The 26,594-nt window shown below is 46.8% G+C and overlaps 1 protein-coding gene across 3 annotated transcripts in view; it reads left to right on the forward strand.

Moving 5' to 3' along the window:
* Positions 1 to 26,594, forward strand: part of CLPTM1L (CLPTM1 like) — a 269,603-nt gene that overhangs the window by 41,517 nt on the left and 201,492 nt on the right. For all 3 annotated transcript variants that reach the window (XM_063922687.1, XM_063922689.1, XM_063922688.1), the window contains exons 3-5: positions 417 to 517; positions 1,620 to 1,809; positions 2,145 to 2,290. In XM_063922687.1, coding sequence (XP_063778757.1) covers positions 417 to 517; positions 1,620 to 1,809; positions 2,145 to 2,290 — 437 coding nt within the window. The remainder of the gene's footprint in view (positions 1 to 416; positions 518 to 1,619; positions 1,810 to 2,144; positions 2,291 to 26,594) is intronic.

Below are 26,594 nucleotides of genomic sequence, written 5' to 3' on the forward strand. Positions count from 1 at the left end.
ATAGGTAAAAGCAACTCTTTAATGCTTTAAGTTAGCCATGTGAATATTATGAAAGGTTCTCATGCTGGAGCATAAGTCGGTTTGTTCCCTGTTTTTTGATAATTCTTCAATTAAAAAACACATAGGGTTAGATGTATTAAGCTTCAGAAAGTGATAAAGCAGAGAGAGATAAAGTTTCAGCCAATCGCTCCTAACAGCCATGTTACAGGCTGTGTCTAAAAAATGACAGGAGCCGATTGGCTCGCAGTTTCTCTCCACTTATCGCTCTCCGAGGTTTAGTACATCTGCCTCCATAGTGTTCTGCTCGTGTTGTATAAGTAATTTTAATATATATTTAATATATTGCTAATGTGTTCACACACATTTCTTATTTGATGTATTGTAAATTTAGGTTTCTTGCTGTCTTATGATTTCAGTTAAGTGTATATACCACAACAAGGACTAGTATTAGTGCTGAAAACAATGTTGATTTGGTTCTGAATGTTGACAATTTTGACGTGGAATCAAGATTTGAAAGGTAAGGAGGAGTAGATGGTAATGCTTTTGTTACTGTTATGGTATTTCTATGTGAATACATTTTAGAGACTTTCTTTTTTTAGTTAATACTATGTTACAAAAGTGCACAGCTTTTAATACATTTGCTTTTTGTGCTTTTGTACATGCAGCTTAGGGGGGAAATTAAATTGTTTTGTGGGTGCCCACCAATGCAATTCCCATTAGTACCGGGTTTAGCCGCTTTGGCCACCCACACTCCTGTTTCAGTGCCCAAACCACAGAGTGTTCGCACATTTCAGCTCACATCTCCGGAGGCTGCGAGCTGAAATGTGTCTGCCCAGCTGCATGCGTGCCCGAATGGAGCAACAACTTAATTGATCTTTCAGGCGCCATCTAGTGGCAGCCGAGATGAAAAAAACGATTGAATTCCACCCCCTAGAGCAGGGCTGGCCAAACCGGTCCTCGAGATCTACCAACAGTTCATGTTTTCCAGGCCTCCCGGAGATCTGTAGAATTGTCTGTTAGGAATGAATGCAGCACATCTTAATTAGTAATGACTACACCTGTGCACCAGCTAGGTGATCTGGAAAATGTGAACTGTTGGTAGATCTCGAGTACTGTTTTGGCCAGCCCTACCCTAGAGTGTTAGGATATGAGACTGATGATTTCTGAAAATAGGCCAAGACTGCCAAGAACCTGAATCTTGAAACCTAAGTGGAGTAGGTGAGCTGAACTGTGAAGTCTTAAATACCATGAAAAATTCAGGACATCCACAAATTTTGGACAAGGACAAACATAAATGTATGTTTGGGACATTCTGCTATATTATTAAAGTGTAGAGAATAAAAGTGGATGGTAAATTTATTTGCATTTGATCACTTGACATGGAATGAGCCATTGCCCAGTGGCAGGATGAATTTTATTTCAGATCTTCTACTCTTTGTATAATGCCTCACTTCTATTTTATACATAGACCACCCCAGAGTGGTGCACATGTAAAAATACACTAAATACCTTGAGACAATCAAACAGAAGGTCTTCTACAGTATTTGTCATCTATCCAAAATCCTGCGTGTGCAGTGAGATTTTATTTTAAATAGAAATATATTTATTTTTCTTTTTAGAACTGTGAATGTCACTGTACCTAAGAAAACCAGAAATAATGGGACATTGTATGCATATATCTTTCTGCATCACTCGGGAGTCTTACCGTGGCATGATGGCAAGCAGGTGCATATTGTGAGTCCACTGACTACTTACATGGTCCCTAAGCCAGAAGAGATAAATCTCATAACAGGAGAGACTGGCACCCAGGTAAGACATTGTTTAGCTAATGCTACTGCAAGTGCTTTAAATGTAGCCTACAGTAAAGGAATGAAATGCTGTTGAAGTGATGAAGATGTGTACGCAAAGTTACAAAATGTACAGAAATGTATTAGCTTTTTTTTAATGTAGTGTAGTTGCAATAAACCATTTATAGTACTTTGTATTATTACTCAGACCACCGTTTATTGCAACAACAAAAAACAAAATCTTCAACAATAAACATGTCCAATGTCTATTATTCAGAAAAAGCATATTTATTGTTTTAATTCAGGGTTTGCATTATATTGTAGTATGTAATACTGACTGTTTTTATCTCTATAAAGCAAATTGATACTGACAAAAAAGAAACAAATGCTTTGGATGAACCTGTCTCACACTGGAGGTCACGGCTGACACTGAATGTTATGGTAGAAGATTTTATTTTTGATGGTTCTTCACTACCTGCGGATGTTCATAGATACATGAAGATGTAAGTGTCTAAATATTTTATGTGGAAATAAGACTACAGTTGAATAGCGCATATTGCTGCTCTTAATTTTATTACACCAAAGAAAAATTCTTAATTTGCCAATTCAGAACCAGAGCCTAAGTTTAGAACAGCCTAGCCAACCTGTGGCACTCAGGCTGTTTTGAAACTACAAGTCCCAGCATGCTTTACCAGGTTAGAACATAAAGGAGATAGGGGAATGGGATAGGCTCTGCACCAGCTGGGTACTTGATATTATTTGAGAAAGGCCCCGACTAATGTCCGTCAAAGAATCATATGCTTCCTACTGGATATTCGTGGGTGCTACCAGAGACCAATTGAATTGTACAGAAGAAAAGAGAAAAAGAATGTCTCTTTGTTGGCACACAAAGGATAATTCAAAATTTACTTTTATTATATTCGTTTAGAATGTCCAATCATGAAATAAAGACAGTACAATATGACAAAATTACACTTATTGCAATAGTGCCCTGAGGAAGCCCGACACCGAAGCGAAATGCGCATTGGTGGACAGTGTGTCACGTCCCTGATGCAATATATCTCTATTTAATCCCAGTACGACTAATGCCCTACTGATTTTGCATGTGCCTCACCGCGGTCTTTATTAAGACAGCGGTGGAGACAGCCTTGTTGGATCGGAGTGCAGGAGGTCCGATCATAACGGTCCCATACAGCGGGGACGCCCGCCGATTTAAGTGCACAAAACACCTATTTATATGCATGTCTTACCAGTTACAAAAGTTGTTTACATTAAGATAAGGAATTATAAGTATTTTGGAGTACAGTGTCATTTATTGATGCGGAGTGTAGCAATCTATAATAAAGCCTGTACAGTACTAAAAACGAATGGTTAGTAACATCAAATTAGATTTGGAGTAATATTACCTGCAAGAACAGGAACTTATATGTAAAAATATTATTACTATCGTTATATGGCTTTAGGACCCTAATGTGCAACATTACCGTCACTTCATGTGGAATACAATAATATCAAAACAGTAAAAACGACAGGATCTGTGACTGGGAATTATAATCCCAAATGTAATCATTAGAACCATTGTATCTTAATACTGTATGGCTTCAGGCTAATATTTAATATATAAAAAACACCACATTCAACAGGTGTTCGATAAATGAGCCACAATTCAGGAAACTTAAGTGGCCATTATGGATACAAAGTAACTAGCATCATGCAGAACGTAACCATTTAGGGTTACATAATATTACATATTAGACACTCATTCTCCTGTCTGTGGATTATATACCATAAATCCCAATATATAACACATTGTATATAATAATCCTTGTATACAATTTACTGGTAGCATACATATGGGAATTCTCAATATAGAAGGTCAAATAAGAGACGTGACACAGAGTACAATTTTAAATCTTTATTCACATTTCTATATATTTCTTTCACCACTTTCTTTCTAGTTTCTTTACTTCGCTCAATCAGCCTATTTTAGGCTAAAGGCACAATAAACATATAATATAATTGATAGGCCATACAGGCTTTAAATTGAGTTTCTCTAACGTCCTAGTGGATGCTGGGGACTCCGTAAGGACCATGGGGAATAGACGGGCTCCGCAGGAGACATGGGCACTTTAAGAAAGAATTTAGATTCTGGTGTGCTCTGGCTCCTCCCTCTATGTCCCTCCTCCAGACCTCAGTTTGAATCTGTGCCCGGACGAGCTGGGTGCTGTTCAGTGAGCTCTCCTGAGCTTGCTGTGAGAGAGTATTTTGTTAGGTTTTTTATTTTCAGGGAGCTCTGCTGGCAACAGACTCCCTGCATCGTGGGACAGAGGGCAGAGAAGCAGCCCTACTCTCTGCAGATAGGTCCTGCTTCTTAGGCTACTGGACACCATTAGCTCCAGAGGGATCGTACACAGGATCTCACCCTCGTCGTCCGATCCCAGAGCCGCGCCGCCGTCCCCCTTGCAGAGCCGGAAGACAGAAGCCGGGTGAGTATGAGAAGCAAGAAGACTTCGAAATCGGCGGCAGAAGACTCCGTTCTTCACTGAGGTAACGCACAGCACTGCAGCTGTGCGCCATTGCTCCCACACACCTCACATACTCCGGTCACTGTAAGGGCGCAGGGGGGGACGCCCTGGGCAGCATATGGACCACTTTTGGCAAAAGTACACATATATACATTTGGGCACTGTATATATGTATGAGCCCCCGCCAAGAAAATGTATATTTAAGCGGGACAGAAGCCCGCCGTCGAGGGGGCGGGGCTTCTTCCTCAGCACTCACCTGCGCCATTTTTTCTCCACAGCTCCGCTGAGAGGAAGCTCCCCAGGCTCTCCCCTACAGATACACGGTAGAAAAGGGTAAAAAGAGAGGGGGGGCACATAATTAGGCGCAAAAATCAATATAAACAGCAGCTACTGGGTTAACATTAAGTTACTGTGTTATTCCTGGGTTTATAGCGCTGGGGTGTGTGCTGGCATACTCTCTCTCTGTCTCTCCAAAAGGCCTTGTGGGGGAATTGTCTTCAGATGAGCATTCCCTGAGTGTGTGGCGTGTCGGTACGTGTGTGTCGACATGTCTGAGGTAAAAGGCTCTCCTAAGGAGGTGATGGAGCAAATGTGTGTGTGAGTGGTGTCTCCGTCGACAACGCCGACACCTGTTTGGATATGTGAAATTAAGTGTTGAGGTAAATTTATTGCACAAAAGATTAGAGAACAGACAGGGAATCTACCCATGTCTGTCCCTACGTCGCAGAGACCTTCAGAGTCTCTCAATGCTCACTATCCAAAATAATAGACACTGATATCGACACGGAGTCTGACTCCAGTGTCGACTACAATAATGCAAAGTTACAGCCAAAATGGCAGGAAAGTATTCAATATATGATTATTGTAATAAAAGATGATTTGCATATCACTGATGACTCATCTGTCCCTGACACAAGGGTACACATGTTTAAGGGGTAGAAAGCTGAGGTAAATTTCCCTCCTCTCATGAAGAAAAAGAGCGGGAATCTCCAGACAAGAGACTGTAGTTTCCCACAAAGAATTCTCAGGGAGTATCCTTTCCCTATTAGGGCCAGGATACGATGGGAATCTTCCCCTAGGGTATCACGTTTGCCTAAAAGGTAGCGCTGACTTAACAGCTATCCTCAGGGATCCTGCAGATAGCATGCAGTAAAAGTACTTTGAAGTCCATTTACACACTTTCTGGTACACTACTCAGACCGGCGATTGTGTCGGCATGGGTTTATAGCGCTGTAGCAGCGGGGACAGATACCTTATCAGCAGAGATTGAGACCCTAGTATGTATATATATATATATAGATAGATAGATATATATAAAAGATGCTGTCTTAGATATATATATATAAAACATGCCCAAAGAGACATTAGTCTACTGGGTTCTAGAGTCAACGCTATGTCGATTTCTGCTTGACGTGTCCTGTGGAACATGCAATGGACAGGTGATGCTGACTTAAGAGGCATATGGAAGGTTTACCTTACAAGGCTGAGGATTGTGTGGAGAAGGGATCTCGGACCTAGGCCAGTATTTACTAAAAATCCGAGTTTGGCCGATTTGTGTTTTTTTTTCTAAGTCCCAATCCGGGAATTCACTAAGCACCAATCTCGGCAGTGTTTGGACTATTCGTAATGGTTTGAATGACAACGTTCAGAAATACGAATGAATAGACCATCGGTCAAACGCGGCTGTTATTTCATAGAATACGGGCATTCACTATTCATTCGTATTTGGGTGTTAGTTTCTGAGTGCTCAAGTGCGGGTCTGTTTTTTTTCGATTCGTTAAAAAAAGCAGCAATAAAATAGACCTGCTTTTTCCAGTCGAGTTTGGATAACCATGCACGGATCAGTGAGATCTGTGCATGGTTATCTATGGGAAAGGGTCTGTTTAGTGTAAAATCTGAAAAAAAAATTGCGTGGGGTCCCCCCTCCTAAGCATAACCAGCCTCGGGCTCTTTGAGCCGGTCCTGGTTGAAAAAATGTGGGGGGAAAAATGACAGGGGTTCCCCCATATTTAATCAACCAGCACCGGGCTCTGCTCCTGGTTCCAAAAATACGGGGGACAAAAAGCGTAGGGGTCCCCCGTATTTTTGAAACCAGCACCGGGCTCAACTAGCTGGGGAGATAATGCCACAGCCGGGGGACACTTTGATATCGGTCCCTGCGGCCGTGCCATTAAAACCCCAACTAGTCACCCCTGGCCGGGGTACTCTAGAGGAGTGGGGACCCCTTCAATCAAGGGGTCCCCCCCCCTCCAGCCACCCAAGGGCCAGGGGTGAAGCCCGAGGCTGTCCCCCCCCATCCAAGGGCGACGGATGGGGGGCTGATAGCCTTGTTTACAAAATGTGAATATTGTTTTTAGTAGCAGTACTACAAGTCCCAGCAAGCCTCCCCCGCAAGCTGGTACTTGGAGAACCACAAGTACCAGCATGCGGTGGAAAACCGGGCCCGCTGGTACCTGTAGTACTACTATTAAAAAAATACCCCAATAAAAACAGGACACACACACCGTGACAGTACAACTTTATTACATACATGCACACCAACATACACACATAGTTACCTATGTTCCCACAAGGCTCGGTCCTCTTCTCCATGTAGAATCCTAGGGGTACCTGTGAAAAAAATTATACTCCCATAATCCAGTGTACCTTCTGTTCTTTGTATAATCCACGTACTTGGCAAAATAATAAAACGGAAACCCGACCACGCACTGAAAGGGGCCCAATGTTTACACATGGGACCCCTTTCCCCGACTGCCAGGACCCCCCCTGACTCGTGTCAAAGAGAGTCCCTTCAGCCCATCAGGGAGCGCCACGTTGTGGCACTCTCCTGATTGGCTGTGTGCTCCTGTAGTGTCTGTCAGGCAGCACACGGCACAGATACTATGTAGCGCCTATGCGCTCCATTGTAGCCAATGATGGGAACTTTGCGGTCAGCGGTGAGGTTACTTTCGGTCAACCGCTGACCGCAAAGTTCCCACCATTGGCTACAATGGAGCGCATAGGCGCTACATTGTATCTGTGCCGTGTGCTGCCTGACAGACACTACAGGAGCACACAGCTGTGGCATTATCTCCCCAGCTAGTGGAGCCCGGTGCTGGTTTCAAAAATACGGGGGACCCCTACGCTTTTTTTCCCCCGTATTTTTGGAACCAGGACCAGGCGCAGAGCCCGGTGCTGGTTGATTAAATATGGGAGAACCCCTGACATTTTTCCCCCCATATTTTTTCAACCAGGACCGGCTCAAAGAGCCCGAGGCTGGTTATGCTCAGGAGGGGGGACCCCACGCAATTTTTTCTAACTTTTTTAAGACTTTAATGAACTTTTCTTTTTTGGGGGGGGGGGGGTGGCTTGACTGGAGGAGAGAGCAGACGTGTATCTGCTGGTCTCCTCTCTCCAGTGGACTATTTTTCATTATCTTGCAGGCTTACCTTCTATATATCCTCCCCGGGGGCTCCCCTTCCTTCCCTGCAAGCCTCCTAAGCCCTGCAGTGACAGCCGCAGAGCCGGGGAGCAGTTTTCACTGCTCTCGCAGGTTGCGGCCTGTACATCCCCGGAAGCCGGGGACTCTCGTACTCCCGGCGCCCGCGATTTGAGCTCCACGGCGGAGACGGGAAGCGGCGCGGACCCCACACAGGAGCGCCGGACCATCTGGGAGCCTTCCCCTGACCCCCTGGGTTGATACCCCCTGGGGCAGCAGGCCTGGGAGACGCCTGGCAACAGGAGAGAGCAGTGGGTCTGAGGCCCAGGGAGAAGCGGCGGCCATCTTTGATGCAATAAAGAAGCTTACCTGAGGTAGCTGTGTGCCTGTGTATCTGTGGGGGTCCCTGGATTAGGGCTACACCAGGATTGGCGGCCCTCTGGCACTGTTCTCCCCCTGCTCCCACTCTGGGGCCCATGTTGAGGGATTTGTGCATACACCTGTGAGGGGAGAAATAGCCTTTTACTAGGCACTAATACTTAATACTGCAACTGCACCATCTAGTGGCCTCTGGGTGTAATAGCACACATTTATCATACAGTGTGCTGGATATAAAATACATATTGCTCTGCAGAATGTATAAGACCGCAGATATCCCGTCACCCGCCGGGACGATCGGCCGTGATGTCCATATGGTTGAATAGCCAAGATATTATGAAGTGATCGCTCTGAGATAACTCTGCCTACACCCGAATGCTCCTATGACATGATATGACAACTTGACTTTTGCGTGGACCCCTCCTCGATTGATACCCCAGAAGCCGTGTGCCTCCCGTTCCTCTACTTCTGTCACTCAGCGCCGCCATGCCACCCAAGAAATATAAGGCCGCTAAAACGGTCTCACAGGTGGTGTTCTTTAAACCTTCTCCTCAGGCCGCTAAAGCAAAGGATGCACGGGGTGGTCTCTCTAAACCTGCTGTCCCGGTGCCCTCGCCATCTAGAGACATGTCTGCCCCTACCACAGCACCCCCCCGCTCCATCAATGATGGTGACTCGCTTACGGTGGGTGCTATGAAACATCTCCTGACACAATTTAAGGATGAAGTCGCGGCAGAATTCAGAGGGACTATGAAGGAATGTCAGAGATCTATCGACGAGATAGGTGGCCGCACCGATCACCTAGAAACAAAAATGGGTGAGGTGGTGTCGTCGCACAACGACCTGATCTCTTCTCATGATCTGCTACAAAATGAGGTCACGGACAGGGACAAACTTTCGGATATTGAGGACAGAGCGAGACGTAACAACATAAAGCTACGTGGTGTCCCGGAAGCCGTCGCTAATAGCGCTTTAAAAGATTTTGCAGTGTACCTCTTCAGCAAACTCCTTCCCTCGTTCCGTTCAGCAGACTTTCTACTTGACCGTATCCATAGGCTCCCTAAAGCCAGGAATGCTTCAGACGGGGTCCCCCGGGATGTCCTTATGAGGTTACACTACTTCCACGTGAAGGAGGCGATCTTGAAAGCTGCTAGACCATCGGATACTGCATCGGAGACTTTGGGCTCACTTCAGATATTCGGAGACCTGTCCCCCGCAACTTTAGCGAAACGGCGCTCTCTTTACCCCATCACATCAGTGCTACGTAAAGAGAACATTCTATACAGATGGGGATATCCCACTAAGTTGCTTATCTCCCGAGAAGGTTCTACTGTCGTCATAACGAATGTCGAGGAGGGGAAAAAGATCCTAGCATCATGGAACTCTGCAAGCTCTTCTACACACACCTCTCCCGAGCGGGGCCTTCAGCGGGACTGGGCCTTTTCGGCTGCAGAACTTTGAGTATTGTTTGATTTACTACACTTGCATTGACTTCATGTTTTCTGATTGGTTTGTAGTGTCGTATTTCCTACGTTGCACCAGTTCCTTGGCAACTGTTTGATGAGGGTGTCTATGTGATAGCTGTGTGCTATTAGCATGTTTTTCAGTGATGCCTTCTCTCTGTTGATTTACTGTTAGTTGCTCTGCTGCCCCGTCTGCCGCCCGCATTTCTCTGTCGGCTGGGAACTCTACCCGAGTCTCCTTTAATTCCGGTGGCGGTCGGGGGGACCAGAGATGGAGTGCCGAGGAACTACAATTTGTTTAATCTTGGTTCGGGTGCGGGCAGATTAACCACTACCCTCCACAGTTTAACTCTGAGTCGCCATGGTTAGGCGTCCACAAGTGCCCCTGAGAGGGGTTATTGTTCTGTTTCTTCTTTCTGTTATCCTTCATCTTTTGTGTCCTTTCTCTCCCTTTCCCTCTTTATTTGTCCGGAAACGTTAGATACACTTTTTACTTGCCAGTTGGTTGTTGACAGTTATGCAATCCCCGACAGTTCTACAAAATGGTTAACATTGTTTCTATAAATGCAAAGGGTCTTAATTCCCCACACAAGAGGAGATTAGCACTTAATTATTTCCATAAACTTAAAGCTCAAATCATAGCAGTTCAGGAGACTCATTTTATTAAATCAGCCCCTCCTAGGTTTACTAATGGGAGATTTCCCCATTGCTACCTAGCCAACGGGCCAGCAAAGAAGGCGGGGGTGGCAATCTTGATATCTCAGCACTGCACGTTTTCCCTCACTTCGCAATACTGCGACCCTGAGGGGAGAATTCTAATTTTGGTTGGCACTCTTGAAAATAAAGTAGTTTCTTGCTACGCTCCCAACAACAAGCAACTAGCATTTTGCAGGAAACTTTGCGCTAAGGTGCAACAATTGGCTAAGGGCGCTTTACTCCTAATGGGGGACTTTAACTTGACCCTGGACCCTCTAGTTGATAACTCTAGCAAGCGGCCCTCGTTCTCCAGTCAGCTCCATAGGAATGCAAAGGGCTTTAGCCAGCTACTGGCGGAATATAATCTCTTAGACCTCTGGCGAGTTAAACATCCAATGGACAGAGATTACACGTTTTTCTCCCCGGTGCACGACTCCTATTCTAGAATAGATCTAGTATTAGCAGATAAGTGGACTCTACAGTCCATCCGTAAAATCTCCATCCTCCCCATGTCCTGGTCGGATCACTCCCCACTATACATCGAATGGGACATAAATAGTAGAAAGGTTTCCCCGGCCCCCTGGTGCTTGGGTAAACTCAGTCTTCTTCAGCCAGAGACCACGCAGGCGATCCAAACCACTTTGGATCATTATCTCTCTGAGAACTCTCCTCGGGAGACATCTATTTTCACATTCTGGTGCGCCCTCAAAGCAGTAACACGAGGGACGGCGATTCAAACTGCGGCTAAGCCTAAAAGGGCATATCGTAAGAAATTAGAACAAGCTGAGCTCACGGTCGCTTCCCTGGAGAGTTCTCACAAGGCACATCCGCACGATAAAGCCCTCCTTAAGTCATTGAAAGAAGCAAGGGAGGCGGTAAATGTTTTCTATCTAGCGGAGGTCCAACGCAACCTACATAGACTGAACCAAAAAATGTATGTTTATGGCAACAGAGCTGGTAGATTACTGGCGAGGAAGCTGAGGGGTAAGAGGGCGAAATAAAAATCCATATTGTCCACTCAGATAGGGGTAAGAGAGTTTACGATCCTGACGAAATTGCAAATGTTTTTGCTTCCTATTACTCTAAATTATACAACTTAGGGGGGGATCCTTCTACTTTTCAACCTACAGGCATAGATATTCAGAATTTTTGGAGTAACTTTCCTCTCCCCTCGCTGTCGTCGGAGTCATGTAGCTCACTCAGTGCGCCTTGGACTTTAGCCGAAGTTGAAAAGGCTATTGACTCCCTTCCAGCAGATAGGGCCCCGGGACCTGATGGTTACCCCTCCGGTTTCTATAAATCCTTTAAGGAGAACTTGGCCCCGGTGCTCTTGACAGTGTTTAATGAAGCCTCAGAGGCTGGCCACTTTCCCAAAGAGATGCTGGAAGCTCAAATCATCACCATTCCCAAACCGGGAAAAAGCCCTACCTCAGTCCAAAATTTTAGACCAATTGCTTTATTAAATACGGATCTAAAAATCTATGCCAAATTAATTTCTAACCGTATCAGTCCCCTTCTCCCTTCCCTTATCAACCCTGATCAAGTGGGCTTCGTATTAAACCGTCAGGCCCCGGATAATACGCGTAGGGTGATTAATGTCATTGAGCACTCTGCCTGTAGAGGAGAACCCCTCCTAGTTTTGTCTCTGGACGCCGAAAATGCGTTCGACAGATTGAACTGGGATTTTATGAGATTAACTCTGGACAAATTTGGCTTTTCCGGAAGGATCTTAGACTCTATCCTGGCTCTCCACTCCACACCCAGTGAGCGGGTCTTTGTTAACGGATGCCTTTCTTCGCCCTTCAATATTCTTAATGGCACGCGACAGGGCTGTCCGCTATCTCCTCTTATTTTTGCATTGGCGATAGAACCTTTGGCTGCCTGCATTAGATCCCGGGACTCGATTAGAGGCCCGGTTATAGGGGGCATTTCCCACAAAATTAGCTTGTTTGCTGACGATATTCTGCTATGTCTTTCTGACCCCGAGGCTTCCTTGCCAGTTCTTCATGACGTCCTACAAACTTACTCGGATGTTTCCTTTTATAAATTAAATACAAATAAGACTGAAGCCCTCCCACTCAATATAACCCCGACTGTGGTCTCTAGGTTGAAGGACTCGTACAAATATGCCTGGAAGTCCTACTCTTTGAGATATCTAGGAATTAATTTAACCAGAGAAGATAATTTGATTGAGTGTAATTATGCCCCGTTATTAAAAGCATTTGCGGAGCTGACTGGGGAGTGGATGCTACAGGAGGTGTCTTGGTTGGGCAGGATTGCTGCTGCCAAGATGGTCCTGTTGCCGAAATTAATGTACCTGTTTCGCGCCATACCAAGGCCCCTTCCCAGACTCCTCTATAATAAATTTAATCAGGTCCTGATCAGATATGTGTGGGGAGGCTCTAGACCAAAAATTGCAAAAAGAACTCTCATTCTGCCCAACTGTCTGGTGGGGTAGCTTTCCCAGATATAGAAAAATACCATGCTGCATGTCTGATGAGTCAGTCTAGAGACTGGTTCGACACCTCGAGCCCGAAACCTTGGGTTATCCTGGAAGCTTCATGCTTAGACGCTGTTTCTCTCCCTGATCTGTTTTGGTTACCACTGTCTGCTGCTCGGAGTAGGGCCGGATCCTGCAAGTCTATTAAAACTACCCTAGATTCATGGCATAAACTAGTGCTCTCTTCGGAAGAGATTAATTTACCTGCCCCCTGCCTGTCGTTATCTGCTCTTATGTCATCGATTTCTAACGTCTCCCTAGAGGAGTGGATTCGAAAGGGGCTCTTTACTGTGGGCGATTTATTTGTAGGCGACGTCTTGTTGCACTTCTCTCAACTGCAAGAGAGATTTGGGATTCGGACTCCAGATTTCTTCAAATACCTACAGGTGAGAAGTTGGTTACACTCATCTACTCCCCCACATCTACACAAACCTTCTCTTCCGGCTTATATAATAAGCCGATTGAAATCGTCCTCGCATAAATATGGGATTACGTGGTGGTACCAATTTCAATTAACTAATGGCCCACAGACAAAATTAAAAGCTCAGACTTTATGGGATAGAGATTTGAACAGGTCCATTGTTGTTGCAGATTGGGACAGTATATTTAGATCTTGTTTTAAAGTCTCCAAATGTGTAAACCACTCTGAAATGTTCTACAAGCTTATACAGAGGGCCTACTTTACCCCTGCAAAACAACACAGGATCTGGCCTTCACAATCTAAATCATGTTGGAGGAAATGCGGCTCTACGGGGGATATCTTTCATATCTTCTGGGCATGCCCAAAGGTACAGCCTCTTTGGAGAGAGGTTTTACATATGGCTAGTACAGTGTTAGGGCTCAACATCCCCATGGACCCAGCTTTAGCGCTATTCCATTTATGCGTTGATCGCCTCGCCGTAGGTGATCGTTACGTCTTGGGACATATCTTGATAGCCACTAAAGCTGCTATAGCACAATTGTGGAAGTCTGAGAATATTCCTACCTTAGAGTTTATTCAAAATAAAATTCATAAACATTTCATTTTCGAAACAGCGGAGGCTAAATACTCTTCCTCAGCTAACTCTATTCACCTGAAATGGTTAGGATGGTCCGACTATAGGAGTAGAGAGGGTAGGCTAACTGTTTATAGCTCTCCAATTGATGTGTCTGTGCTTTACCCATCCTAGATTGACCTCTACAAGAATGTTGTGCTATCAGGTATTCTCTCAGTGTAATGCACTTTAATCCTTATTGTTCTTTTCTCTATCGTCCTAGTGGATGCTGGGGTTCCTGAAAGGACCATGGGGAATAGCGGCTCCGCAGGAGACAGGGCACAAAAAGTAAAGCTTTACGATCAGGTGGTGTCTACTGGCTCCTCCCCCTATGACCCTCCTCCAAGCCTCAGTTAGATTTTTGTGCCCGGTCGAGAAGGGTGCAATCTAGGTGGCTCTCCTAAAGAGCTGCTTAGAAAAGTTTAGCTTAGGTTTTTTATTTTACAGTGAGTCCTGCTGGCAACAGGATCACTGCAACGAGGGACTTAGGGGAGAAGAAGTGAACTCACCTGCGTGCAGGATGGATTGGCTTCTTGGCTACTGGACATTAGCTCCAGAGGGACGATCACAGGTACAGCCTGGATGGTCACCGGAGCCTCGCCGCCGGCCCCCTTGCAGATGCTGAAACGAGAAGAGGTCCAGAATCGGCGGCAGAAGACTCCTCAGTCTTCTTAAGGTAGCGCACAGCACTGCAGCTGTGCGCCATTTTCCTCTCAGCACACTTCACACGGCAGTCACTGAGGGTGCAGGGCGCTGGGAGGGGGGCGCCCTGGGAGGCAAATGAAAACCTTTTTTGGCTAAAAATACCTCACATATAGCCTCCGGGGGCTATATGGAGATATTTAACCCCTGCCAGAATCCACTAAAGAGCGGGAGACGAGCCCGCCGAAAAAGGGGCGGGGCCTATCTCCTCAGCACACAGCGCCATTTTCCTCACACAGCTCCGCTGGTCAGGAAGGCTCCCAGGCTCTCCCCTGCACTGCACTACAGAAACAGGGTAAAACAAGAGAGGGGGGGCAAAATTGTGGCAAAACTATATTATTAAAGCAGCTATACAGGGAGCACCTATTATAAGGCTATCCCTGTCATATATAGCGCTTTTGGTGTGTGCTGGCAAACTCTCCCTCTGTCTCCCCAAAGGGCTAGTGGGGTCCTGTCTTCGTTAAGAGCATTCCCTGTGTGTCTGCTGTGTGTCGGTACGTGTGTGTCGACATGTATGAGGACGATATTGGTGTGGAGGCGGAGCAATTGCCAAATATGGGGATGTCACCTCCTAGGGGGTCGACACCAGAATGGATGCCTTTATTTATGGAATTACGGGATAGTGTCAACACGCTAAAGCAGTCGTTTGACGACATGAGACGGCCGGACAATCAATTAGTGCCTGTCCAGGCGCCTCAAACACCGTCAGGGGCTGTAAAACGCCCTTTGCCTCAGTCGGTCGACACAGACCCAGACACAGGCACTGATTCCAGTGGCGACGGTGACGAATCAACCGTATTTTCTAGTAGGGCCACACGTTATATGATTTTGGCAATGAAGGAGGCGTTACATATTGCTGATACTACAGGTACCACAAAACAGGGTATCATGTGGGGTGTGAAAAAACTAACTATAGTTTTTCCTGAATCAGATGAATTAAATGAGGTGTGTGATGAAGCGTGGGTTGCCCCCGATAAAAAAATGCTAATTTCAAAGAAGTTATTGGCTTTATACCCTTTCCCGCCAGAGGTTAGGGCGCGCTGGGAAACACCTCCTAGGGTGGACAAGGCGCTCACACGCTTATCAAAACAAGTGGCGTTACCCTCTCCTGAGACGGCCGCACTTAAAGATCCAGCAGATAGGAGGATGGAAAATATCCAAAAAAGTATATACACACATACAGGTGTTATACTACGACCAGCTATAGCGACAGCCTGGATGTGCAGTGCTGGGGTAGCTTGGTCAGAGTCCCTGATTGAAAATATTGATACCCTGGATAGGGACAATGTTTTACTGTCTTTAGAGCAAATAAAGGATGCATTTCTTTATATGCGTGATGCACAGAGGGATATCTGCACACTGGCATCACGGGTAAGTGCTATGTCCATTTCGGCCAGAAGAAGTTTATGGACGCGACAGTGGTCAGGCGATGCGGACTCAAAACGGCATATGGAAGTTTTGCCGTATAAAGGGGAGGAGTTATTTGGTGTCGGTCTATCGGATTTGGTGGCCACGGCTACAGCCGGGAAATCCACCTTTTTACCTCAAGTCACTCCCCAACAGAAAAAGACACCGACTTTTCAACCGCAGCCCTTTCGTTCCTTTAAAAACAAGAGAGCAAAGGGATATTCATATCTGCCACGAGGCAGAGGAAGGGGGAAGAGACAGCAACAGGCAGCTCCTTCCCAGGAACAGAAGCCCTCCCCCGCTTCTACAAAAGCCTCAGCATGACGCTGGGGCTTCTCAAGCGGACTCGGGGGCGGTGGGGGGTCGTCTCAAGAATTTCAGCGCGCAGTGGGCTCACTCGCAGGTAGATCCCTGGATCCTGCAGATAATATCTCAGGGGTACAGGTTGGAACTAGAGACGGATCCACCTCGCCGTTTCCTGAAGTCTGCTTTACCAACGTCCCCCTCCGACAGGGTGACGGTCTTGGAAGCCATTCACAAGCTGTACTCTCAGCAGGTGATAGTCAAGGTACCCCTTTTACAACAAGGAAAGGGGTATTATTCCACTCTATTTGTGGTACCGAAGCCGGATGGCTCGGTAAGACCTATTCTAAATCTGAAATCCTTGAACCTGTACATAAAGAAGTTCAAGTTCAAGATGGAGTCACTCAGAACAGTGATAGCGAACCTGGAAGAAGGGGACTTTATGGTATCCTTGGACATCAAGGATGCGTATCTCCACGTTCCAATTTACCCCTCACACCAGGGGTACCTCAGGTTCGTCGTACAGAACTGTCACTATCAGTTTCAGACGCTGCCGTTCGGATTGTCCACGGCACCTCGGGTCTTTACCAAGGTAATGGCCGAGATGATGATTCTTCTTCGAAGAAAAGGCGTATTAATTATCCCATACTTGGACGATCTCCTAATAAGGGCAAGGTCCAGAGAACAGCTAGAGATGGGATTAGCACTGTCTCAAGAAGTGCTAAAACAGCACGGGTGGATTCTGAATATTCCAAAATCCCAGTTAATTCCGACAACACGTCTGCTGTTCCTAGGGATGATTCTGGACACGGTTCAGAAAAAGGTTTTTCTCCCGGAGGAAAAAGCCAAGGAGTTATCCGAGCTTGTCAGGAACCTCCTAAAACCAGGAAAGGTGTCTGTACATCAATGCACAAGAGTCCTGGGAAAAATGGTGGCTTCTTACGAAGCAATTCCATTCGGCAGATTCCACGCAAGAATTTTCCAGAGGGATCTGTTAGACAAATGGTCAGGGTCGCATCTTCAGATGCACCAGCGGATAACCCTGTCTCCAAGGACAAGGGTATCTCTTCTGTGGTGGTTGCAGAGTGCTCATCTATTGGAGGGCCGCAGATTCGGCATACAGGATTGGATCCTGGTGACCACGGACGCCAGCCTGAGAGGCTGGGGAGCAGTCACACAAGGAAGAAACTTCCAGGGCGTGTGGTCGAGCCTGGAAACGTCTATTCACATAAACATTCTGGAACTAAGAGCAATCTACAATGCTCTAAGCCAGGCAGAACCTCTGCTTCAAGGAAAACCGGTGTTGATCCAGTCGGACAACATCACGGCAGTCGCCCATGTGAACAGACAGGGCGGCACAAGAAGCAGGAGTGCAATGGCAGAAGCTGCAAGGATTCTTCGCTGGGCAGAGAATCATGTGATAGCACTGTCAGCAGTGTTCATCCCGGGAGTGGACAACTGGGAAGCAGACTTCCTCAGCAGACACGACCTTCACCCGGGAGAGTGGGGACTTCATCCAGAAGTTTTCCACATGCTGGTAACCCGTTGGGAAAGACCAATGGTGGACATGATGGCGTCTCACCTCAACAAAAAACTGGACAGGTATTGCGCCAGGTCAAGAGATCCGCAGGCAATAGCTGTGGACGCGCTGGTAACGCCTTGGGTGTACCAGTCGGTGTATGTGTTTCCTCCTCTGCCTCTCATACCAAAAGTATTGAGAATTATACGGCAAAGAGGCGTAAGAACGATACTAGTGGTTCCGGATTGGCCAAGAAGGACTTGGTACCCGGAACTTCAAGAGATGATCACGGAAGATCCGTGGCCTCTACCTCTGAGAAGGGACTTGCTTCAGCAGGGTCCCTGTCTGTTTCAAGACTTACCGCGGCTGCGTTTGACGGCATGGCGTTTGAACGCCGGATCCTAAAGGAAAAAGGCATGCCGGAAGAAGTCATTCCTACTTTGATTAAAGCAAGGAAGGAAGTAACCGCGCAACATTATCACCGCATTTGGCGAAAATATGTTGCGTGGTGCGAGGATCGGAGTGCTCCGACGGAGGAATTTCAACTGGGTCGATTCCTACATTTCCTGCAATCAGGATTGTCTATGGGTCTCAAATTGGGATCTATTAAGGTTCAAATTTCGGCCCTGTCGATTTTCTTCCAAAAAGAATTGGCTTCAGTTCCTGAAGTCCAGACTTTTGTTAAGGGAGTGCTGCATATACAGCCCCCTGTGGTGCCTCCAGTGGCACCGTGGGATCTCAATGTTGTTTTGGACTTTCTCAAATCTCATTGGTTTGAACCACTAAAAACTGTGGATTTGAAATATCTCACATGGAAAGTGACCATGCTACTAGCCCTGGCTTCGGCCAGGAGAGTGTCAGAACTGGCAGCTTTATCTTACAAAAGCCCATATCTGATTTTCCATTCGGACAGGGCAGAACTGCGGACTCGTCCGCATTTTCTCCCTAAGGTGGTGTCAGCATTTCATCTGAACCAACCTATTGTAGTGCCTGCGGCTACAAGCGACTTGGAGGACTCCAAGTTGTTGGACGTTGTCAGAGCTTTAAAAATATACATTTCAAGGACAGCTGGAGTCAGGAAATCTGACTCACTGTTTATACTATATGCTCCCAACAAGTTGGGCGCTCCTGCGTCTAAGCAGACTATTGCTCGCTGGATTTGTAGTACGATTCAGCTTGCACATTCTGTGGCAGGCCTGCCACAGCCAAAATCGGTAAAAGCCCACTCCACAAGGAAGGTGGGTTCTTCTTGGGCGGCTGCCCGAGGGGTCTCGGCATTACAACTCTGCCGAGCGGCTACGTGGTCGGGGGAGAACACGTTTGTAAAATTCTACAAATTTGATACCCTGGCTAAGGAGGACCTGGAGTTCTCTCATTCGGTGCTGCAGAGTCATCCGCACTCTCCCGCCCGTTTGGGAGCTTTGGTATAATCCCCATGGTCCTTTCAGGAACCCCAGCATCCACTAGGACGATAGAGAAAATAAGAATTTACTTACCGATAATTCTATTTCTCGGAGTCCGTAGTGGATGCTGGGCGCCCATCCCAAGTGCGGATTATCTGCATTACTTGTACATAGTTACAAAAATCGGGTTATTATTGTTGTGAGCCATCTTTTCAGAGGCTCCGCTGTTATCATACTGTTAACTGGGTTTAGATCACAGGTTGTACGGTGTGATTGGTGTGGCTGGTATGAGTCTTACCCGGGATTCATAAATCCTTCCTTATTGTGTACGCTCGTCCGGGCACAGTACCTAACTGAGGCTTGGAGGAGGGTCATAGGGGGAGGAGCCAGTACACACCACCTGATCGTAAAGCTTTACTTTTTGTGCCCTGTCTCCTGCGGAGCCGCTATTCCCCATGGTCCTTTCAGGAACCCCAGCATCCACTACGGACTCCGAGAAATAGAATTATCGGTAAGTAAATTCTTATTTTTTTCTCTCTTCTTCCATCTCTTTTCTCAATGCTTTCTCCTCCTCACGTATTTGAAAGCTCAATGTAGCCAATTGTATATTCATCCAACTGTGCACTGTTTATATTCTGTATATGGTTTCCATTCTGGACTTCCCCTGTGTTTCCCTTACCCCTATTTCTTTTTTCTGTTCCCCATTTCTGTGTGTAAACCCTTCAATAAAAATTGAATGTTTAAAAAAAAAAAGACTTTAATGAACTTTTTAAGGTACACAATGAAGCCCTGCACGGATCTCACAGATCCAGCCGGGATTCCTTGTGTTTTGTCAGGCAGTGTTTTACTCATCACTCCCGTAAAACACTGCCTGATATTACGAATCACATCGTCATCGGAAAAAACGAATGTGCAAAACTCGGCAGCTTAGTGAATGACCGTATCAGGATTCAAAAAGTTGCAGTAAAATGCACCCGATACCATTCGAGATCAAACACCCTTCAAAACGGCAAAAACACGAATATTAGTAAATAAACCCCCTGGTCTCCACAGCTATAACTGGTAATTCTGATATTTTGCGTTATATTCCAGCACAGCCTAGGAAAGCACGACATTATCAAATGCAGTCCTTTCGATCACAAAGAAACAAGAAAGTCCGAGGTGCGTCCTTTCTTGCCAGAGGCAGGGGCAGAGGAAAGAAGCTGCACAACACAGCTAGTTCCCAGGAACAGAAGTCCTCACCGGCCTCTACAAAATCCACCGCATGTCGCTGGGGCTCCACAGGCGGAGCTAAGCCCGGTGGGGGCACGTCTTCGAAATTTCAGCCACAAGTGGGTTCACTCCCTGTTGGATTCCTGGGCAATAGATATTGTGTCTCAGGGATACAAGCTGGACTTCGAGGAGATGCCCCCTCACCGACGGCCCTGCCGGCTTCCTCCCACGAGAGGGAAATAGTGTTAACTGCAATTCACAAATTGTATCTTCCACAGGTGGTAGTCCAGGTTCCCCTCCTTCAAGAAGGAGGGGGTTATTATTCGACCATGTTGTAGTCCCGAAACCGGACGGTTCGGTCAGACCCATATTGAGTTTAAAATCCCTGAACATATACTTGAAAAGGTTCATGTTCAAGATGGAATTGCTGAGAGCGGTCGTCACAAGCCTGGAAGGGGGGGGGATTTTATGGTGTCTCTGGGCATAAAGGATGCATACCTTCATGTCCCCATTTATCCACCTCATCAGGCGTACCTCAGATTTGTGGTACAGGATTGTCATTACCAATTTCAGACGTTGCCGTTTGGTCTCTCCACGGCACCGAGAATATTTACCAAGGTAATGGCGGAAATGATGGTACTCCTGCGGAAGCAAGGGGTCGCAATTATTCCATAATTGGACGATCTCCTCATAAAAGCGGGATCAAGAGAGCAGTTGCTGATCAGCGTAGCACTTTCTCTGGAAGTGTAACGGCAACACGGCTGGATTCTAAATATTCCAAAGTCGCAGTTGGTTCCTACGGCTCGTCTTCCTTTCCTAGGCATGATTCTAGACACAGACCAGAAAAGGGTTTATCTGACACTGGTCAGGAACCTATTAAAACCAAAACAGGTGTCAGTGAATCACTGCACTCGAGTCCTGGGAAGGATGGTGGCATCATACGAGGCCATTCCCTTCGGTAGGTTCCATGCGAGGACCTTTCAATGGGACTTACTGGACAAGTGGTCCAGATCACATCTTCAGATGCATCGGTTAATCACCCTATCCCCCAGGGCCAGGGTGTCTCTCCTGTGGTGGCTGCAGAATGCTCCCCTTCTTGAGGGCCGCAGATTCGGCATTCAGGACTGGGTCCTGGTGACCACGGATGCAAGCCTCAGAGGGTGGGGAGCAGTCACACAGGGAAGAAATTTCCAAAGTCTGTGGTCAAGTCAGGAGACTTGCCTTCACATCAACATCCTGGAACTAAGGGCCGTATACAACGCCCTACGTCAAGCGGAGACCCTGCTTCGCGACCAACCGGTTCTGATTCAGTCAGACACCATCACCGCAGTGGCTCATGAAAACCGACAAGGCGGCACAAGGAGCAGGGTAGCGATGGAGGAAGCCACCAGAATTCTTCGCCGGGCGAAAAATCACGTAAGCGCACTGTCAGCAGTGTTCATCCCGGGAGTGGACAACTGGGAAGCAGACTTCCTCAGCAGACACGACCTCTATCCGGGAGAGTGGGGACTTCATCAGGAAGTCTTCGCACAGATGAGGGCATCACGCCTCAACAAAAACCTACAGAGGTATTGCGCCAGGTCAAGAGACCCTCAGGCGATAGCTGTAGACGCCCTGGTGACACCGTGGGTGTTCCAGTCAGTCTATGTATGTCTTCCTCTTCCTCTCATACCCAAGGTGCTGAGAATAATAAGGAAAAGAGGAGTGAGAACGATACTCATTGTTCCAGATTGGTCACGAAGGGCCGTGGCCTCTTCCTCTAAGACAGGACTTGTTGCAACAGGGGCCCTGTCTGTTCCAAGACTTACAGCGGCTGCGTTTGACGGCATGGCGGTTGAACGCCGGATCCTAGCAGAGAAAGGCATTCTGGATGAGGTTATTCCTACGCTGATAAAGGCTAGGAAGGACGTGACAGCTCAACATTATCACCGTATATGGCGAAAATATGTTGCTTGGTGTGAGGCCAGGAATGCCCCTACGGAGGAATTCCAGCTGGGCCGTTTTCTTCATTTCCTACGGTCAGGAGTGAATTTGGGCCTAAAATTGGGGTCCATTAAGGTCCAGATTTCGGCCCTATCCATTTTCTTTCAAAAGGAGTTGACTTCTCTACCTGAAGTTCCGACGTTTGTTAAGGGAGTGCTGCATATTCAGCCCCCTTTTGTGCCTCCAGTGGCACCTTGGGATCTTAACGTGGTGTTGAGTTTCCTAAAATCAACATGGGTTTGAACCACTCAAAACGGTGGAGTTGAAATATCTCACGTGGAAGGTGGTCATGCTATTAGCCTTGGCTTCGACTAGGCGTGTGTCAGAGTTGGCGGCTTTGTCACATAAAAGCCCCTATCTGGTTTTCCATGCGGATAGAGCAAAATTGCGGACCCGTCCACAATTTCTGCCGAAAGTGGTTTCATCCTTTCATATAAACCAACCTATTGTGGTGCCTGTGGCTACTACGGACTTGGAGGATTTCGAGTTGCTTGATGTAGTCAGGGCTTTGAAGGTTTATATAGCCAGAACGGCTAGGGTCAGGAAAACAGAGTCTTTGTTTATCCTGTATGCTTCCAACAAGCTTGGTGCTCCTGCTTTAAAGCAGACTATTGCTCGCTGGATCTGTAACACGATTCAGCAGGCTCATTCGGCGGCTGGATTGCCGCTGCCAAGATCACTTAAGGCCCATTCCACTAGGAAGGTAGGCTCTTCTTGGACGGCTGCCCGAGGGGTCTCGGCATTACAACTTTGCCGAGCAGCTACTTGGTCAGGTTCAAACACTTTTGCAAAGTTCTACAAGTTTGATACCCTGGCCGAGGAGGACCTCGTGTTTGCTCAATCGGTGCTGCAGAGTCATCCGCACTCTCCCGCCCGTTTGGGAGCTTTGGTATAATCCCCATGGTCCTTACGGAGTCCCCAGCATCCACTAGGACGTTAGAGAAAATAAGATTTTACTTACCGGTAAATCTATTTCTTGTAGTCCGTAGTGGATGCTGGGCGCCCGTCCCAAGTGCGGACTTCTTCTGCAATGCTTGTATATAGTTATTGCTTAAATAAGGGTTATGTTATGGTTGCATCAGGGTTGACCTGTTGCTCTGTTGTTGTTCATACTGTTGACTGGGTATGTTTATCTCAAGTTATACGGTGTGATTAGTGTGGCTGGTATGAATCTTGCCCTGAATTACCAAAATCCTTTCCTTGTACTGTCAGCTCTTCCGGGCACAGTTTCTCTAACTGAGGTCTGGAGGAGGGACATAGAGGGAGGAACCAGAGCACACCAGAATCTAAATTCTTTCTTAAAGTGCCCATGTCTCCTGCGGAGCCCGTCTATTCCCCATGGTCCTTACGGAGTCCCCAGCATCCACTACGGACTACGAAAAATAGATTTACTGGTAAGTAAAATCTTATTATTTTTTGTTTATACAGGTTGAGTATCCCTTATCCAAAATGCTTGGGACCAGAGGAATTTTGGATATCGGATTTTTCAGTATTTTGGAATAATTGCATACCATAATGAGATATCTTGGTGATGGGACCTAAATCTAAGCACAGAATGCATTTATGTTTCATATACACCTTATACACACAGCCTGAAGGTAATTTTATCCAATATTTTTTATAACTTTGTGCATTAAACAAAGTGTGTGTACATTCACACAATTCATTTATGTTTCATATACACCTTATGCACACCGTCTGAAGGTCATTTAATACAATATTTTTAATAACTGAGTATTAAACAAAGTTTGTGTACATTGAGCCATCAAAAAACAAAGGTTTCACTATCTCAGTCAAAAAAGTCCGTATTTCGGAATATTCCGTATTTCGGAATATTTGGATATGGGATACTCAACCTGTACCTGTTTTTAAAATAATAAAATGTATTTCTCTTAAGTCCTAGAGGATGCTGGGGACTCCGTAAGGACCATGGGGATAGACTGGCTCCGCAGGAGACATGGGCACTAAAAAAGAACTTTAGGTGTGGGTGTGCACTGGCTTCTCCCTCTATGCCCCTCCTCCAGACCTCAGTTTATTACTGTGCCCAGAGGAGACTGGGTGTATTATAGGGAGCTCTCCTGAGTTTCCTGAAAAGAAAGTATTTTGTTAGGTTTTTTATTTTCAGGGAGCCTGCTGGCAACAGACTCCCTGCATCGAGGGACTGAGGGGAGAGAAACAGACCTACTTTAAAGTTAGGCTCTATTTCTTAGGCTACTGGACACCATTAGCTCCAGAGGGAAAGGAACGCAGGTCTCACCCTCGCCGTTCGTCCCAGAGCCGCGCCGCCGTCCTCCTCTCAGAGCCGGAAGATAGAAGCCGGGTGAGTATGTGAAGAAAGAAGACTTCAGAGGCGGCAGAAGACTTTAGATCTTCATAGAGGTAACGCTGTGCGCCATTGCTCCCACACAGCACACACACGGCAGTCACTGTAAGGGTGCAGGGCGCAGGGGGGGTGCCCTGGGCAGCAATAAGGACCTCCAAATCTGGCTTAAATAGTGATATACAGGCTAGGCACTGTATATATGAGACCCCCGCCAGTTTTTTTTAAATTTTTCAGACGGACCGAAGCCCGCCGCTGAGGGGGCGGAACTTGTTCCTCAGCACTCACCAGCGCCATTTTCTCCACAGCACATCGCTGAGAGGAAGCTTCCCGGACTTTCCCCTGCTTACCACGGTGAAAGGGTTTTTAAGAAGGGGGGGGGCACATAATTTGGCGCAAAATAGATAACAGCGATATCTGGGTTAACGTATTGTGTTTTTTCCCTGGGTCATTAGCGCTGGGTGTGTGCTGGCATACTCTCTCTCTGTCTCTCCAAAGGGCCTTAAGGGGGAACTGTCTTCAGATAAGAGGATTCCCTGAGTGGGTGGTGTGTCGGTACGCGTGTGTCGGCATGTCTGAGGTAGAAGGCTCTCCTAGGGAGGAGGTGGAGCAAATGACTGTGGTGTCTCCGTCGGCAACACTGACACCTGACTGGTTGGATATGTGGAATGTTTTAAGTGCTAATGTGAATTTAATTGCACAAAAGGTTGGACAAAGCTGAGTCCAAGGGATGTGCAGGGTGTCAAGCCCTGCCTGCCCCTATGTCACAGGGACCTTCGGGGTCTCAAAAGCGCCCACTATCCCAAATAGTAGACACGGATACCGACAAGGATTCTGACTCCAGTGTCGACTAAGATGATGCAAAGTTACAGCCAAAATTGGCTAAAAGTATTCAATATATGATTATTGCAATAAAAGATGTTTTGCATATCACAGAGGACCCCTCTGTCCCTGACACGAGGGTTCACATGTATAAGGAAAAGAAACCTGAGGTAACCTTTCCCCCGTCTCATGAGCTGAACGAGTTATTTGAAAAGGCTTGGGAATCTCCAGACAAAAAACTGCAGATTCCGAAAAGGATTCTTATGGCGCATCCTTTCCCGAATAAGGACAGGATACGGTGGGAATCCGCCCCAAGGGTGGACAAAGCGTTGACATGCTTGTCCAAAAAGGTAGCGCTGCCATCCCAAGATACGGCTACCCTCAGGGATCCTGCTGATCGCAAGCAGGAGACTACCTTGAAGTCTATTTACACACATTCTGGTACCTTACTCAGACCGGCGATAGCGTCGGCTTGGGTTTGTAGCACTATAATAGCGTGGACAGATACCTTATCGGCGGAAATTGATACCCTGGATAAGGATACCATGTTATTGACCCTGGGTCATATTAAGGATGCTGTCCTATATATGAGAGATGCTCAAAGAGACATTGGCCTACTGGGTTCTAGAGTCAACGCTATTGCGATTTCTGCTAGACGAGTCCTATGGACCCGGCAATGGACAGGTGATGCCGACTCAAAGCGGCATATGGAGGTTTTACCTTACAGGGGGAGAGGAATTGTTTGGGTAAGGTCTCTCGGACCTGGCTTCCACAGCTACGGCAGGTAAATCAAAAAATTTTTGCCTTATATTCCCTCACAGCCTAAGAAAGCACCACATTATCAGATGCAGAAACAAGAGTACGAGGATCGTCCTTTCTTGCCAGAGGTAAGGGCAGAGGGAAAAAGCTGCCTACCACAGCTAGTTCCCAGGAACAGAAGTCCTCCCCGGCCTCTACAAAATCCACCGCATGACGCTGGGGCTCCGCTGAGGGAGTCCGCCCCAGTGGGGGCACGTCTTCTACTTTTCAACCACATCTGGGTTCACTCACAGGTGGATCCCTGGGCAATAGAAATTGTTTCCCAGGGGTACAAGCTGGAATTCGAAGAGCTGCCTCCTCGCT

The sequence above is a fragment of the Pseudophryne corroboree genome, chromosome 5, assembly GCF_028390025.1.
Source record: "Pseudophryne corroboree isolate aPseCor3 chromosome 5, aPseCor3.hap2, whole genome shotgun sequence".
In the NCBI taxonomy this organism is placed as follows: Eukaryota; Metazoa; Chordata; class Amphibia; order Anura; family Myobatrachidae; genus Pseudophryne; species Pseudophryne corroboree.